Source organism: Stegodyphus dumicola, chromosome 5 (genome assembly GCF_044657685.1).
Source record: "Stegodyphus dumicola isolate Sdum_Otavi_A_Nest chromosome 5, ASM4465768v1".
Classification (NCBI taxonomy): Eukaryota; Metazoa; Arthropoda; class Arachnida; order Araneae; family Eresidae; genus Stegodyphus; species Stegodyphus dumicola.
Genome location: NC_140772.1, coordinates 142,330,853 through 142,349,455, shown reverse-complemented (window position 1 = coordinate 142,349,455; position 18,603 = coordinate 142,330,853). Strand labels below are relative to the sequence as shown.

Genomic DNA, 18,603 nt, shown 5'->3' with positions numbered 1-18,603 from the left:
ACTCCATATTAGACTCACATGCATTACAATATCACAACGAAGATTTCGAAAATCCCTGTTGTAAGAGCTTTACTGATGATAATGCATATGTAAAATAACTATTGAATGGTATATATATATTTCACTGTTATAAATGGGTATTCATACCAAATTGCTTTAAAATGTGTCCTTTAGTTTCTCAGTAGTACGATATAATGTGCAGATTCTTTTAATTTTGGACACCAGTGTAATTAACCGTAGCAGATTTGTTACTCAGAGAAAGTTTAAATTCATTTAGTCAAATAAACGTTCCCTTTGGTCATCTATGTATCAAATTACCGTATTTAATACATATTTCATCGTTTCCCCCCCTCGCCAACTTTTTAAAGTAAGGTTTGAAGTTGTTTTAAATATTCACATATTTTTCCCTTTCTTGAAAGAATTTAAAAAGTTAGCTGCCTTAAATTTTAAAAATGGTTCTTGCACATAGCAGTTATTTTCGTCTTACTAATTGATTTGATCGTGGATTTTGGGTGCATAACTTCCGAGTGGTGAAACAATTATAGTGAAGAGTCTTTGGAAGAAAAGAAAAAAAAAAAACAGAAATATCTAATGCTCTTCATGGTTCAGGGTACTTTTCCGTTTCGCCGGCGCAAATCTCGCCAAGCAGACTTTATTGGCGACAACATACATTATGCACACAAAAAATATTAAAAAAATGTTAGTCCTAAGAATTCTTTTTTTGAAGGCATAAACATTTTAATATCGCTTAAAATTTTATAAAAAGCCAATAAATAAAGACAATAAATTTATAAAAAGACATTAATTTAAGAATTTACTATGCTTTCATGGTTCAACATCCTGTTTCGCCGGTTCATATCACGTGACCCCAAGCGATCTCATCTCACGTATACTACTCTACAAAAATATAATGCTCTCAGTAATTATCTACATTAATTTCAAGTTAAATCTTAATTTAGAACACAAGTTTAAATGCAAGAAATACTTCAATTCGTACGAATAGCTTACTCAGAAATTATGTAAAACTGCAGTGCTTTACTTCGCTAATGCATTCTCATTAGAATTGATGAATTTAACCCTTGACTTTACCTTTTCTATATTTTCGGCTTCGGGTAAGCGCTGTGATTGCATCCTAATTGATTTAATTGCCGAAAATGGCCTTAGACATAAAACTGAACTATCTGAATGAGGCGTTAAAGGTTACCAGCGAGAATATTCCGTTTGGCATCGGTTGTACCATTATTGGCGATTTTATCGCTTGCGCCGGCAAAACGGAAAAGTACCTGGTTCAGAAAATTATGCCTCAAGGGAAGACACACTGAACCATGACGAAGACGATGACGACGATTTACAAGCTAGCAGATGACGCAGACAGAAAATCTATAGCACCGAATAATTTGAGGCCTACAGATAGCAGCAGAGGAATAATTAAAGCGGGCGAGAATCAAGAAACACAGAAGCAGACATGAAGCTACTTTATTAGATACTGCAATGTGAATATTAATATGTATTCTTACTGCACTGTAGGTTTCTTTTAAATAGACAATACCGTAGTTTACAAATGAAAACTTTTAATTTGGGATGTTCTCATTGTAACTGCGTAAATATTATCTGTTCGTAAATAATGTGGAAGTTATTAAACTTCTTTATCGTTATTCTGAACTCGTCACTTTATACGAAATAATCCAAGTAAAGAACTTACTTTTATACGATAATAGCTTTCATGTAAATTTTGCCAATATATGACAAATTTCTTAAAATAATAAAAAGGAATTTTAAAGTTTTTTGATTAATAGGTTTATTTTAATTTCTTTCAGTGAGCTACAGACAAGTTTCTAACGTTACTCTCATCAGAGACGAGAAACATTCCTTCGGATTTTCTATAAGAGGTAAGAATCTGTAAATAAGAGGGAAAATCTGGCAATCATTTACTGATTTTTTCGTAATATCTGAGGTGCTTCTAAGAAGTTTCTCATTTATCGTTTAAAGTTTTAAGGAAAAATGTTAAAGTAATGAAAGTGAATTATAAACGATACATAACATCAAATGCCTGTTTATAAAGTAGCATTTTGCTTTTATTAGAGATGCATACATATAGTAACAAAGGAAATAAGTTCTCAAATATCCAGTACTTTCATAAATAATGTTATTTATTCCTATAACTCTTTGAAAGGTATTTTTGCGCTAAATGAAACGAGAAGATCATTTGTATTTTGGACTAAGAATTCTTTCGCCGAGGAGTGTTGGGAAACCATCGTTTTGCTATCATCAGCTGATTATTCAAATGACTCCAGCAAATGAAGTAAAATCAATAAATTTATAATAAAAATAACAGGTTTTTAAGGGTCTTTTGTTCAAATTATTTGTCTATAATTGTTTTACTTCAATTTTTTTTAACCACGCATCGGCGGAAGTGTCTGTTACTGAAACACAGAAATCGAATGCTGTTCTTGATATAAATATTCTAAACAAACTGCAAAAAGAAATTGAACAGGACCAAACTTGAAGCAATAAAACGAAATATTTGTGCAAGAATTTGTGCCTTAAACATTCAGATGGCACCAATATGGTGTATTAAAGGATATTTTTCATATCTGATTATAAAGAAATTAAAATGTAAATAAGGAATGGGAAATACAATCACATGAATTCCTTTTTTCAGAACATACAAATAAATTGTGTTTGCACGTTTCCACCTATGGCAGTGAAACAAAATAACAAAATACTTTTGTTTCGTACTTAACATTCTGGTGCTATAAAGATTAAAATAAACAAAACTTAACCTCGGATTGGCTAATTTTTGAAAAATATGATTGACATATCTCTCTCTTTTTACATTCTGATTAGGTTAGACAAGCGAAATACAAACCTTCTGGAGACTAAAAATAATCTCAGAAATGTCCGACTTGAAATTATAAATAACATGTAAATATCGTTAATATGATGAAGCATCTTTCAGTTAGTAAATAATTTTTGTATATTTTACAAAGTGATAAATATATAGTTTTTATTACAGATCCTTTTCTAAGATTTCAGATTTACAAAATTCAGAATACGTAGGTTGAACTTACTTTATAACAAGCACATTAATAATTCGTTTCTAATATACAAAAAATATTCTTTATCTAAAAATAGCTAAAAAATTGCGAAAGTTAAATTATGTAAGAAACTTTAAACATAAGAAATTTTCATTTTTTACTGTCAAATATTCGGCATTCATAACTCAAAAATTAAGATGAATACCGCACAGAAAATAATTTTCATAATTAAAAAAAAATTTAAATATGTATAAATCACTATCGTACAGATGAACTTAATCCTGAACATGCTATGTATTATGTTTACTCACTTTAAGGGGCAGATGAAAATGGAGGACGTTTCGCTGTTGAAAAAGTCAAAGCTAGAAGCTCGGCAGAGAGGTAAGAATATTTTTTAAATCAACTATTAATTTCATGAATCAATTTCAATACTTACTAATATTGTAAATGCGAATGTGAGTTTGTGTGTTTGTTATACTTTCACGCCTTAATTACTTAACCGATCCTCATGAAATTTTCAAGAAATATTTTTGATATATTAGAAAAGGTTATAGGCTATAAAATGTCTTCGTACGGCTTTAATTAGCAGAGATATTAATCAAAAACTACTTTTCCCCTACTTTTTCACTTACTTTGTTGGGTTTTTCCCTATTAAAATGATTTGGCTTATTAAAGGGATTATTAAGGGGCTTTATTAAAGGATTTGGCTTAAATAAATTGGCACCAATTTATTTTTTCACAAATATCTATAGAACGGCGGTTAGTTGAATTTCGAGACACATATCCCCCTGATTCCAAAAATTAGTCGGAATCCATCGATACCATTCTCCTCTTCGAACGTCTTTAATCAGCTGAGATATTAATTAAAAACCCTGAAAACGCTAATTTGAATGAGACTCAATAGCGACATTAGAGATTTTTTCTTACGTCTTCCCGTGTGGATCCAATAAATTGGTGATAAAAATTATAACTTTTGATCTAATTATCAAAATTTTTCGAAATTTAGAAACTTGTGTCGCACTCTGAATGATAGGAGCAATGGTGGTGGAACTGTTTTTGTCGTTTAATTATTTCCAGCTTAGTCGCAGTAAAAACAATACTCCGCTTGCTATTGTTAACTCTGTTGAGGGTCTGCGATTCGAAAGCGAGAGGGAGATAGCTGGTATCCGGTCGACCGTTGTGTTGGCGAAATGATCAAAGTTCACAGATTTACAAGTGGAAAATCATTTAAAAATTAATAACTTCTAATTAACTTACCGACTTGAAACTGTTATCAACATTTCGACTTTTGTGATATATTTAATGTTTTATTTCGTATTTTTTTAAAGATCTATTCATTTGGGTTATGTATTTTTGTTATTGTTGCTTATTGTAAATTGCATTTACATTTTATCTTTTTTACATTTTACTCTGTGCGATAACAACTATCGTTTTATCATTTTAAGGCGCTCTAATGTTCTTTATTTTTAAAAATAATCCTTTGTTAAGCCGTAAATACAAAATATCCGCAGCCTATAGGTATTGAAGAAGGGCGGTATTTACTGAAATTTTACGCGGAGTGCATTTTTAAAACTCCCGCTGAGTTGAAACTTATTTTAAGGACAGCGAAGCCGCGGGTAAAGCTAGTAATATATAAAAGCTTACAATTTTGTTATTTTTATGTACTAAATTTTGAAATAATACTTCATTGTTCTAATGTTTTTTTAACTTAAGTCTATTGAGATTCAGAAAAAATAATGAACATCTATTTTGTAAGAGTAGGTTGGAAAACAACTGAATTAAATTTTGTGAATCTGATTATCTGTATGTGCTGGTTGGCAAGAAACTAATTTAAGTTTGCACAAATGGATAGCTTATGTTAGTTTTGTTATTCTTCTGTGAATTTTATATTTTTTTCATTTTGAAATTTGACAGCTGTCACTTTTAGGTTGCTATAGAAACAAATGCCATGTATTCTTGTTTACAACTGTTGGTTTACGATCTATTTTAACATGGAAGAAGGCAAAAAAAAAAATTTTTTTTTGCGGCTTTTCAGCTGAGGAGGGTGGTTTGGTAAAACCATCGAAACTAGTCCTGTGAAATTTTGTAAATATAACGCTGATTTTTGTTGTTTGACTTCTGAATTAGTGTTAGCATCATGTTAAGCTGCACTAGCTTTTTTCTCTATTTTTTCGAAAACAAATTAATAACATGGTTTTGCTATCCCAAAACATAGTGGTCATCATTTTGTAAGGTATTTTATGTCAATTAAAAAAGTATTAGGAGTAAAGCCTTTACTATAACTTTTTTTTTCCGTAGTCCTTACCAAAATGCAAATTAGGTAGTAGAAGTAGAAGGTTTTGAATGTTTCAGAGTTAGAGCTTTAGGCAGCCTCGTATGCGGCTTACGTCCCATCGCTAGCTCTGCCGGAGATTATTTCTTCATTAGCTATTTCAGTAGCCGATTTTAAAAAAGGCGCGATTAAGATATTTTAACCATATTTAAGTAAACCAAAGTCATCTGACTACGTTACATGAATTTAGATTTCAATTTAAGTTATTTTATGTGCCCTCAAGTGCCGAAATTTTGTCTTTAAGCACAAGTTAATTCACAGTTAAATTTAAAGAGTTAAAAAAATGTTATTTTAATTTTCTAAGGATTTTGTCATATGAATTCAGACTAAAGCGGGAAAGACATTTATTTAAATTTCTACACAACTAGAGCCTCTACAATTTTACCAATGAAGATTAGGCCTTTGAATTTCCTGGTCCTGTGGCGCCCTGATGTTCATTCACTCCGCTTTTGAATGTTATGGTGAAGTCAATCTCAACACCAGTAATAGAAATTTTTCATCACTGATAACAGCACTTTTGAAGTTTTACTTACACCTAATATTTTCTTAGGTATATTTAAGAAGCATATGTCAAAGGTAAATATGGATAGCCACATGTCCACCCTTTTGTTCATGAAAAAGTTTCGCATGACTCAGCAGGCACACATCTTAATCAAACATCTAAGCATTCCGGAATCTCGATTCCGGAATGTTTTACACTAAATCAATATACTCTTTTCGTTCCGCAAGATTGACTGAAGTCATGGGTTAGTTCCTATAGCTTCTACTTGTCTGTTTTCCGGTATCAGACGTTTTCGATGACTATCTTGTTGGAATTAGATTTCGAAAGAATATAATGCCAACATAATAGTGACAGGATAACTCAGTGTTCAGCGGAACTCTTCCTGGATATAGCCAAATCTTTCGATAGGGCCTGGTTGGACGTCTTTATTCACAAATTACTCACACTGGGTTTCCCAGATAACATCATTAATTCATACCAGACAGGTAGAAACTTAACACGTACTCCTTCCACCAGGAATTGCTCCATCACCACAGGAATCGCTCCTGGAACCTGCACTTTACAATTTGGATGTAAACGACATTTTGCAAAATGCCAACTCCACACTAGCACTTTACACTAATGACACTGCAATCCTCTAACAAAACACTTTCTTCGTTTAACCGCGTTCAGACTCTTGGCATCTGGCTAATTAGATGGAAAGTGGAAATCAGTGTAGACAAATCTTTCTTTTCACAAGGAAAAAGAAGATTGATGGAAATATAAAATTCTATGATTCCTCCTGTCCTGATGGACATATAAAATTCTATGATTCCTCCTTGTCCTGGGCTGGGAAGTCACCTATCTCGGAGTAATCCTCGACAAAACTCTCACACTGGTCCCATCTACATCCAGAAATTCCAGGTCCGTAAACTAAACTTTACCCTTTAATTGATCTTCATCTCTAGACAACAAATTACACATTTACGAAACTATATTGCGTCCCATGCTCAATTATGCTTCCCTATTTGAGTATAATCTTGGAAAACCAACCGGAAGCAACTTCAAACTGTGCAGAATTGTATACTCAGACAAATCACCTGCTGCCCCCGGTTTGTCAGAAATAATGTAATTGATGAAAAATTGGGCAAGCCACAATTTCGTGCCTACTTCCATCACCTGGCGCACACTTTTTTTTTAAACATTAGGAAATCAAGTAATAATATCATTCCTATCTATAATTATGATTACAGTTCTCATAATTATGGGAAGTGGCCAATGGCCATTTTCAGTACGAAATTGTAAATCATTATATTTACAGCACCATACAATATTTGTAACTTTTTGTTACTTCCTTATTATAGTGGTCTCTCCAAAACGTAATCGCTAATCAATGGAATTGTAATACATAACAAGGTATAAGAACACGTGGCGAAATTTCAAAGATATATCTCGGTTGATTATCGTTTCAGATTTGGAGGCCGTTTTATATTGTGCCCTTTATTATTGCTTCTGTATAAATGTACTGTGAATGTTGCTTTGTTCCATTTACTTATGTAACTGTTTTTCTTGATCTGTATTTAAAGAACTTCTAGCAGTAACCTCATGTCGTCAATTTATGACCACTTGTTAAATTTTATGCATTGGACAACGTTCTTATATTTCGTTTAATTTTCAGATAGCCCCTTAGCATCAACAATTATTCAGACTATACAGTATTTTGTAATAATCAGTCAGTTTCGAGTCCTTCGGTGCTAACACCACTTCCACTCGCAAGGACATTTCGTGGTTTTCACTATTTGCAACGCAAATATGAGCTGCTTTCTCTTGGAAAGTTCTGCATTAAAAGAATCCATTGTAAAGCCTCGTGAGCTTTGTTATAATCTATTTATTAACCAACCAGCCTGTCAAATGTTTCACCTGTCATGGCGATTACAACGGAAAATTAGATTTCCGTCTCGGATCGCTGAGTAGTATGCTAAATTTGTAGTTGAAGGACATAACTCATTTTTAATTTGCCCTTCTTTTTCGAGGTCTAACACAAATTAGTTTATACGAATCTGTCATAATTACGTCTGATTTAAGCAAGATTACAAGACATCTCTTTTACTGCCATTTAACATTTGCTTACATTTTGTTTCATTTCTTTGAAGCGTAAGTCATCAAGATGCTGATATCCGAACGTTAGGCAACTGTCTAGGCTTAATGCTTTCTCACTCCGTCATCTTAATGTACGGCTCGATGGCTCTTAATGCACACCTTCTAGACTTTTTGAATGAACTGTCATTCTTTTGTCATTGTCTGAGTACTTTCGTTATCTGAGTGGACTTTCTCTTTCTTTTGTTTGAAATCAGCAGTTTTGTTCTACTACATGCTGTCTGCATTGTTGTCTTGCTGCTAATGATAATCTCGTTGCAGTCCTTCCAGTGATGAAATTGGTTATACTTATAACAAAGTAATAATTTAAGTTATATAGACAGTTGTTAAGCTTTTGCAAATTTCCTTCTTAGATGAAATTACTTTCTAAGAGAAATTAGTAAAATCGTGTGTTTCAGGTGCTTAGGGAGAACAAATTCTGAGGCCAATCGATACAAAAAATAAATATAATGTAACTCTTTAGCTTTATTAAGAAAAATATAGTTTTTAATTTACTTTTATTTTGTAACCACAAGCCTGTCTGGCCGCTCCAGCAGACTATTATGTAACAATCAAAACTATGGAAGCATCAAATAAGAAATTTTTTTTTATTTAAATGCAACAAATAATTACCGTATCTTTGCTTTCTCAGTGGATATTACACTTTTTTAGAATTATTATTTATATTTCAGAAGCCATTCTATAGCGGAAGGCGATGTCATTCTATCAGTAAATGGTCTCGACACGTGCTCGATGAGCCGCAAAGACATCCGGCGTCTCATTAAGGAAGCAGATTCGTCCATCGATTTAAAACTGGAGTACGAAATTCGTGAAGCATGTAAGTCTACAAATTTAACTTGTCAGTTAACACTCATTCTAGTTGTAGTTTCCTTCCTCTGAAGTTTCAAACTGATGGCTCATTCTCGATATGCCAGTCATACAACAGTTTTAGCGTCTTTGGAAGTTGCTACTTAAATGTCAACTAAAGCAAGAAAATCTGTTTCCTGTATTGATGAATTGATTTTAAAACCAGCTTCTAACAATTTGTAGGCTAAATAAAATTAAAAAATAGGATAAGAAAGCTACATTTGATGTGTTGTGTTTAGACTGCTTAGTTTGCTACGTAAGTAGCTTTGAAAGGTTTTAGATATAGGAGCAGACAATATGAGCTAAAAAAATGTTTGTTAGCTGTGTAAATTTAAACTCTTTCATGCCCGCAGTTTATAATTTACAGTCTCAACTGTGATTTCTCTATCTCAGAATAGATTTTAAAGAAAAGGAAATGGAGCTCATGAGAGAGCACTATAGCGTTTATATTTACCTGGGGTTAAATGAAGAAGAACGGATTTAATATTTACAGTTAGCGTATGGAAATGAAGCTCTACCTCGTGCCGCTGCATTCAAATGGTTTACAAAATTTCATTGAGGGGGAAATTTCCTTCTGAATGAATGACACACAGGAAGACCTTTATCAGATGCAATCTCTGAAAATGTACTGAAAAATGTTAATCAATGATAATTCGCTGTAACTGTATAAAAAAATTTTAAAAACTTAATATTGGGTCTATAGCTATACATAAAATTAATTACTCGTGAAGACCTGCAAGTGTATAATTAGTCTGCTGTTAGATCCCCCATTAATTAACAAAAGAATGTCAATATCAGTGAAAACAATTAATATTACTTAATGATTGTGGATGCCATATTATTTCTCACATAACTGGTGATGAAACCAGTTACGATTTTAACATTTTTGACGTTCCAATACGCCGATAACGTAAAGTATGAGTCTCCGAAGATCCCCCGAAAATAATAATGGTGAAAAAACAACCAGCAATGAAAAAAAGTAATGTAGACTTCGAAAATGTTGGACTGATCAAAGTCATAAAGTTAGACATCAGAATTCTTTAATAAGGAAATATAATGTGAATCATGCTTTATCATGGTATTGTGTCTTCATTTAACAACGTTTACAGTTGAATTTCTTGAACAAAAACACAATAAAGTGATATAACATCCACCCTGTTCTCCGGGTCTTGCTATGTGTGACTTTTGGATATTTTTTAGTCTAAAACAAAATTTACTTCGTCATCGTTTTCTTTCCGAAGGTGAGATTGATTAGTTTGCGGAAGCATATTTTTCAGTGATTCTGTGAAATAGATGGCTTGAAGAATTTAATCGCTGGAAAACTTTCCTACAAAACTGCATGAATATTGGAGAGAACTACTTTGAACTTACCTAGGATTTCGTATGTTTAGCATTTAGCTCTGTCTCAAAGATTTTACAGTGACAATCGTATAAATTATTTGTATAAATTACAATTTAAAAGATAATTTACAAATAGTTTTCAGCACAGAATGGCAGCATATCGCAAAAAGGATAATTTGCGAATCCGCATACTTTTAAGTGGACAGCGGTTTGTTTGGTAGAGTTACAGGTACTATTCCATTTTCGGGGCCTGTAAAAAAATAAATCGACAAACTATTATTGACACCAGTGATGCTTAATTAATTGTGGCAAACATGGCACAGTTCACGAGTTCCATTTCACAGTTCATGAGTTCAGTTAAAGAGTTGCACAATGCAAGAGTTTATTTAATACAATTCATGATTTTAGTTTCTTTTTTCGCCTGTGAAGTTTTCGAAAGATATAAAAATGGTTGTTTAAAGCATTTCTTTTTTTCTTCCGCTTGCCATTGATTTCACAGCTTGGGAATTGTCCATGGATAAAAAGTCTGTGACTGATTTATTTTAAACAAGAGGCATCACAAAAAATGAACAGTGTTGTTCTCTAAAGTTCATGAAATGAAGATGAGTTTTGAATAAACGACGTGAAATAGCATTGTAGTAAAAGGATCTTGCAATGAGAGAAAGCAAAATTGGTTTGAAGGTTCCAAAATCACTTTTCTCACAGTCGCGAGGTTCATATATTTATATTGCCAGGGAATGACATCAATTAGTTTTTGCGAATAACAGCTTAAGATGAAACAACTGTTGGTTGGAGCAGTTACATGCGGGAAGTTAGCACAGCAGCTGTAATAAGGCTTGCCAACAATGAAAATCCGCGGAAGTGACAAGGTTGTCGAATCGTTCCGGGGGTCGAATCCTGGCGAATGGGCCGGCTGCAAGGTGTTTTCGTAATTTTTCCCATGTGTAATGTGTATACGAGCCAGTTTCCCTTAAAACGTCCTCCACGAAGGACTCCCTTCCCTTAGGCAGATAGCCCTTGAGTTCTTTGCGGTAAATAAATAAACCATCAGCCAATTTCGAACTTGTCACTGTGAACTACGAATTTCACTTTGGTGATCCTGAAAGTGGATGTCGCACTCACGGTACAGCGTCTGCGGGAAGCACAAATGGCATTATAAATGCCATCGAGGCACGGCTTGACAACGCCTTGAATCGTACTTATCCCCTGAGTTTATGTTGCTACGAATGCATAAAAAAACTAACATTTTTTTCCGATGTTGGAAGCTATTAAAAATTTTATGCCTCCTCAATAAATTCATAATTCAAAATTGGGATCTAGGTTTCAGATTTTTGCCTTATTTTGTGTTTGATGTCTCGATAAAAATTCAACCGTCGTTAACAGCCCTTCGAAAGAGTAGTATCAAGTTGCATAACATGACTTGACAAATAGGAAAACGCGCCTGTTAAGTTACGCGCCAGCCTGTTAACGCGCCTGTTAAGGAAAACGCGCCAGTAAGCCATGTTATTGGTATGAAAAATCATGCTCTTACATTTTGCACAATAAGTACAAATTTATCGACTTCAATTGATTCCAAAATGGCTGTCCAAAACTTACTGTTGGAAGTTGTAAACGATTGAAAGACAGAGTAGCGGCAGAAAATTCTTATTATTATTCTCATAGGTCATCAAATTCCTTAATAAAAATCGAAATAGTTTTAGTTTGTCATTGTTAGGTATGGAAATTAAAACTTTTGAGTTATTGATTATTCTAATCCAATGAGATTAAAGACTAAAGGACAGCGATCTGCTAATTAAATTTGTTTTATATTTTTTTAGAAATTTTATGTGCTGTTACTCTACAGCACAAATTCCCAATATGAATAATATCACTCACCGATGGCAGCTAAAGGAATCTCGTCGAATGTTTACTCATCCTAGAAACAGTAAGAGCACGCTGAGGAATAAATGGAAAATAAGTACGCTATAAAAAAAATTCCCAGTTGTATAATTCTTTAACTGTCAAGTTATTTTGATGATTTGGGTACACAAACTGTCAAATTTTTTTATTGGAAAAATAAAATGTTTAGTATAAAATAAAATATACTTAAGTAGTTAAAAATTGATATTTTGAAGTACATGGGTAAAATTTTTAAAGTTTTGTAGCCACTGCATATTTGCTTAAGGCGGCTGCCACTCAACATGGCAGTTGTAAAATTCGTTTCTAGTGGAGCACTATTTTCTAAAAATGAAAAAAAATTATTTATTTTCTAAAAAATAAGTAAATGAAAAAATAAATAAAAGTGAATACCTATTAGTAGTTTAGTAATTCAGTCTCGTGTGGTACACCTGGAAACACTTTTCCAAGCACAAACCAACTCCACAATCACTACACCAGAATCGTGTTTCCTTCCTTATCTTTTTCCCATTTTTATCCTTTTTCGAATAACACACTTTGCACGGTGCTGTAGGCTCACGTTTCACAGGAGTAGGAGGAATATGGGAAATAAAATGTCGTTCAGTAAGACGGACAGGGTTATCTATTGTAGGTGGTCTGCTAACATTCTTTTGTCCAAAAGCTGCATCATCATATTTATGTAAAAACTCTTCTACAACTTGGATTCGAAATTTTAAAAATGTAATAATTTTTATAGAGCAAATATGAGTTCCAAAGTACCTTGTCTAGTAAATGTAAAAATATCTCTTTATAATATTTTTTCTGACGTTTTCGGATTGTTGGATGAAAGGATATTTCCTGATCACACCACCCATAGTTAGACTGTAGTCAGAAACAATCTTCGGCTTGAGTATATCTTCATTTTTTTTTATTTTTGAGGCTGACCATGGAAGTATCATAAATACTGCTCATCAAACACATATCCTTCATCTTCGATTGAAGAGTCTAAATCATCTATAATAACGTTTCAAAGAACTGGACGCCATTTTACAACAAAAAGATCCCGTGCACTTTGAACCAAAGAACTTATAACCTCTAACCTTTGAAATCTTCAGTAAAGTGCTGTCATCTATTGAATCGAGATACAGTCGGGTTTGACAAAGAGATGAAGCCGAAATAAACGTCTCCCGATATATATTCGGGTATAACAATACGATGCACTCAAAAAAAAAAAAAAAAAAAAAAAAAATTACCCCGAGAAATTCTCGGGCGTGACATTTTCGAACACCAATCTCGGGCATGACAGTTAAAAGGTTAACAAACTAACATTTACCTGATGGGTCGAAAATTGTTGAATCATACTAAATCAGGCAGTAACCCCTCATCCATGTAAGTTCACATTATATGTGTGTTACTGTAGGAAATTATACAAGATGAAAGTAATAACTTGTCCATTTAAAATTCTGAAAGCAAAGCCTACAGATCACGCCGAAAAAGTACCTTTATTGTGAAGTACCTGAATAAAGCTATAAATCATACTGAACGGGAAAATCACTTCAAAATGTGGGCGGTAAGCAGCGTTACCAGATCGAGTGATTTATCGGAAATTTGCTACTTTTGACAAACCTGCACTACTAAAATTTATATCTATGGGATTTTGAGAACTTTCAGCTACTGCATCATTACCATCCGATACTTTTTGCTACTTTAATTTCTTTTACTATGTGGTAAAATGCATACATGTTAAAATAATGTATTTATGAAAACTAATTAATAATAAAAAGTAATAACTTATTTAAGTTTAAATCAAATGTGGCAGTTGGCAAACCTGTATCGTAGATCATGGGAGCACTTACACTCAGTTTTCAGCACTAATCACTGTTGTTTTCAAGTGTTGGATTGATTCCTTTATTTATATTTCCGTGGTCTGTGAAGAGGTTTATTGAGTCAGTGTGTTATTTTAGCTAAAATGTGAATAATTATGATTAACTTGAGAAAAGTACAGTATCACCTTTCGAAATGCTTGGCTTAAAATACTTATGTTTGAGACCTGGCACTAGAAGAATAAAAATAGTAAAGAGAATAGTTTATTGCAGACTATGTAAATATGAACTGAAGGCACATAATACTAATTTATGAAGCAGAGCATTTCTTTAAAGCATAAAATTCTAAATAATTTTATTACATAACATAAGATAATTGTATAAAAAATGCATTTGAAAAAGTGACTAGTATAAATTAATCTGAATCGAGATTCTGCATTTGTTGTACATCTATACGATCTGTCGACCATTTGAGTGAATATTTTCAGAAATAATGCCATCAACTTCATCAGTTGAGCAAAATGTTCATCATTTATGAACAAAGCCATTTTATCTGGAATGCTCAAAGATCAAGTAATTGAAATTAATAAGTCATCATTTTCTCTAATAGTGGATGAGACTACAGTTGTTTCATATTATAAACATTTATGTTTCTTCTTAGGCTCAGGCAAGACGTTGACTTGCGAAACAGGTTCCAGCGCGGGAACCTATTTCCTAACCTGAGCCTAAGAATTACCCCAAGGATTACATTATGGCCGCTTTTCGAATATGTGTAGTGTCCTAATAACGTGAAAATATCCCTAGAGTAGCGTAGGAAGGCATAAACCAGGGAAGATAACGTAACGTACATAAAACTGTTGAAAGTTCTTACTCAGACTTTAAAGCCGAACGAATCGAAACCTGGCTGTCGCCTCGAAGGTGAACTGTGAGCAAGGTTAAATTCGCATAATTGTATAGTAAAGAGATGCCTTTATCAAACAGTGACTGTTATTAACCAATAAACCAGCGTATAAACAAGAAGGTATTAGATATTTACAAGAGGATGAGTACACAAAATAAGAATAGCATATACAAAAACGCAAGTATACAGATAAACATGAAAAGAGCTACACAATACATATCCTGAATAACATAGGGTAATGGGTGATTATCAGTTGGCATAATTTTTTTTTAATTTGAAGGAATAAGTACAGAGAGTTTGTGCTAAGGAAGGTGCCTGAGCACTGCTCAGGGTCTTTCCTTGTTTACATTACTGGTAGGATCATAATAGAGAATCGGGATAGTGGGATTCTGAACATTTCTAATGTCGTCATAAAAATATTTAGCCAATTTGGCTACATAAACCTGGAATTCAGGCACATTGAGCTCTCGGTGTATAGCGGAGTTTCTTACAAACCAATGGTATTTAGCCACTTCCCGAAGTACAATGTTTTGGGCAACTTGGATTTTATTTATAGATTTATCACAGGCATATCCCCAGACAGAGCACGCGTGAGTAAGCATGGGACACAAAATGGGCTTGTAAATCAGCAACTTGCTCTCTAGAGATAAAATGGAGTTCCGAGCAATCAAGTGTGCGTTTACGCAGTCGCAACTTGTAAGAATATGTGTAATGTGTGGGATCTATGTAAGCCAGTGATCTAGGATAACGCCTGGGTATTGGATCTGCTTAGTCCAGGGAATAGATGCTCCAAACATTTGAAGCTGCACGTCTCTGTCGATGTCCTTTATCCTTCTTGTGAACAAGATGGCATCAGATTTCTGCACATTTATGACAATTTTCCAGGCAGTTAGCCACTTTTTCAGTGTATGTATGTGATTTTGTAGTGTTGAGACCACTGAGCCAAAAGATGCGTTTTGTGATAGAGTCGCAGTATCATCTGCATAAAGTGCAAGGGTGGTGTGCGATGTTTGTGGGATGTCGTTCGTGTAGAGATTAAAAATTAAGGGCCCAAGGAGGCTCTGGGGGATCCCAGCTTGGGTAGGTCTAGTAGTGGATATTGTGTTATTGACATGAACAACTTAACAATTTAACTTAATTTCAATTACTTGTGTTGACAACAAGTGTTGACTTAGTAGGTAAGAATGGATGATGTTAGTCATGTAGCCTGATATTCCCAGGGTGAGGAGTTTGTGGAGTAGGCCCTACAGACAGACACGATCGAATGTCTTGGCCACATCGAGAAATAGAGCAGCAGTGATGGATTTATCTTGCAACCCTTAGGAAATAAGCTTTGTAACACGGTACAGTTGGTGGATGGTGGATTTCTTCCTCCTGAAGCCGTTTTGTTCGTTGATAAGAATGTTATTTTGTTCCACAAGGCTGAGCAGTCTTTCTAAGAGGATGTGTTCCGCAACTTTATGATAGCAGATGACTTATGGGCCTGTATGATGCAGGGTCGGCTGCAGGCTTTCCTGGCTTCAGTATGGGCGAGATGACTGCAATCTTCCAGGTTGCAGGGAAGTAACACAGCGCTTTTTCTTCAGTTGCATTAAAGCCTATTACAGGCCAATGCCGTTTCAAAAAACTTCCTCGAATGAATCCAACAGTTACTACTATCCTCCAACGACTGATTTTTAAAGTCTTGAGATATACCTCCACACAGTCAATCCCATCTTGTGCGAGGTCTTCCTCTTTTCTAGACTTGCAAAGGTCACTGTTGGAAACTACCTCTTTACATTTCCCCATCTAATATATGAGCGAGAGTATAAACATAATCTTGTAGTTTTAATTATATTCCACTTACGTTTTCGTGGCAACATGCCAAATTTTTTTTGTTTGTTCAAAGAATTTTAGAATGATGTTCTGTTTTTGGTTAAGAGTTGTGTGACTGATGTTTGCTAAGAGCAAGACACTTTTTTAATAATAAATTTTGAGATGTACCGTACAGAAAGTATACTCGAAAAATGTTAGAAATTTGTTTATTGAATATGATTTTACGGAAGTTTTTAGAAATGTTATATATTTGTCTGAGGAGATGTAAATGATTCTCGTTCATGATCATTTCAAATAAAAATTTGTGAAATGTTTTTTCTGATTTAATGCATTTACACCGACACTAGACAAGCAACTTTTCAACAGGGTTCAAATTGCCACATCTAAAAATATGTCCAAGCCATCTGATATCATTAGATTAATTTAAGCCTAGGAGTACGTAATTATAAGGAAAAATAAAATATTGACACTGTTTTCAGGATTCGTGAAGCTGTAGACTTAAAAAATTAGATCATAATTTTTGTCAAATAATTATGGAAAAGTTCAGTTTCAGTGCATTCTTAGCTCCAAAAGAAAATATACATTCGGGATTTATTTTAATGTCTAATAACATTTAGTGCTGGATGTAGATGCAAATGAAAATACCTGTAATTGCTTATTTGAAAATATCTTTTGTTAATGAATATTATGAAGCAGTTTTTGAAAATGAAATTTGAAATATCATCAGAAATAAAGTGGACACAGTTTCTTACGTCTCTTATTTAGGTATCTCCAACACCATTGTTTATCAGCCTGAAAGGATGATGCTGAAATTAAAAAAAGAAAATGGTTCCTTTGGCTTCACTTTAAGAGAAAATTTCAGCAGACGGTCAATGGCAATGGAGTATCCAATCACCAGCAACATAAAGCGTGGCGGGCCTGCTTATAAGTACTTAGCCTTTCAATCATATTTAAAACGTCTGTAGCTGATTCTTTGCTTATTTTTCACGGTCATTACGCAGTGCAATTTTAAGCTTTTTGAATATTTATTAGTTATTTCGCCTGGCAAATATTACCATGGCAAAAGAACCTTTATTTTTCAAACTGATGGCAAATTGTCACTTCGCAATGATGTTACCATTTGATAGACCATAAACTCTTTAACATATATGTCAAAGTACTATTCATAACTTATGTGTAAAGTTTTGCATAACGTAAATAATTAAACTATTTCAAACTTAATCAATTGAACAATGTTAAATACTTATTTATGTCTTTATTTTTCAGCAACCAATTGACTTTCACTCCTTATAAATTGATACCTTTATTGCATTTTTAATAACGTCTGTAATTTATGAAACTAATTCATACGATTTATAACAACTCAAGTAGCGATTTTAACAAATATTTGGAATATTTTAATTAATTTGTGTTTCTAACGTCATATTATATATTTTAGCATGAAGTTGTCGTTTGCAAGCCCTCCATCAACGATTTTTTTTTACTTTAAGGGAGAGCTGCAAATCAGTTTCATTTCAAAAGAGTGATAATTATTTATTACATAGATTTTCGATTTTACGAATGTGTATGGACTGCTAAAGATTTTGAAATATCTCATATGGGACCACCAAGGGGGAAAAAAGGAAAATAGCAATTTGTACTCACTTTTATTTGTTTTAGAATCCCAAATAACCATCAGTTTGGTTTCTAACCATAGATAAAAAGATATGATTCCGCAGAGCTAATGCTGGTAAGCCACAAATAATTTCTAAAAGATTCAATTTCTATTAAGCCATTCTAACAATTATTTTTTGACATCTTGAAAGGTAGGTCTTGAAATGGCTTCTAGGCATTCTTTTTCCTCAACAAATGCCTTGAGCGACTCAAGTTCAGCACTGGATATATTATTTCATTATCGATTATTTATTCTGTGCATGATCACATATTCACACTTGCAATCAAATTAACCTATGTTCAAGTATAAAGGGACTTTAGAGGACTTCTCCAGCGAATTT

At 33.5% G+C, this 18,603-nt stretch overlaps 1 protein-coding gene across 2 annotated transcripts in view; it reads left to right on the top strand.

Annotated features, from left to right (window-relative positions):
• The window catches only part of LOC118181302 (uncharacterized), a 115,092-nt gene that overhangs the window by 24,517 nt on the left and 71,972 nt on the right, over positions 1–18,603 (top strand). For both annotated transcript variants that reach the window (XM_085817137.1, XM_085817138.1), the window contains 4 exons: positions 1,818–1,889; positions 3,356–3,419; positions 8,680–8,825; positions 17,375–17,537. In XM_085817137.1, the coding sequence (XP_085673263.1) occupies positions 1,818–1,889; positions 3,356–3,419; positions 8,680–8,825; positions 17,375–17,537 (445 nt within the window). The remainder of the gene's footprint in view (positions 1–1,817; positions 1,890–3,355; positions 3,420–8,679; positions 8,826–17,374; positions 17,538–18,603) is intronic.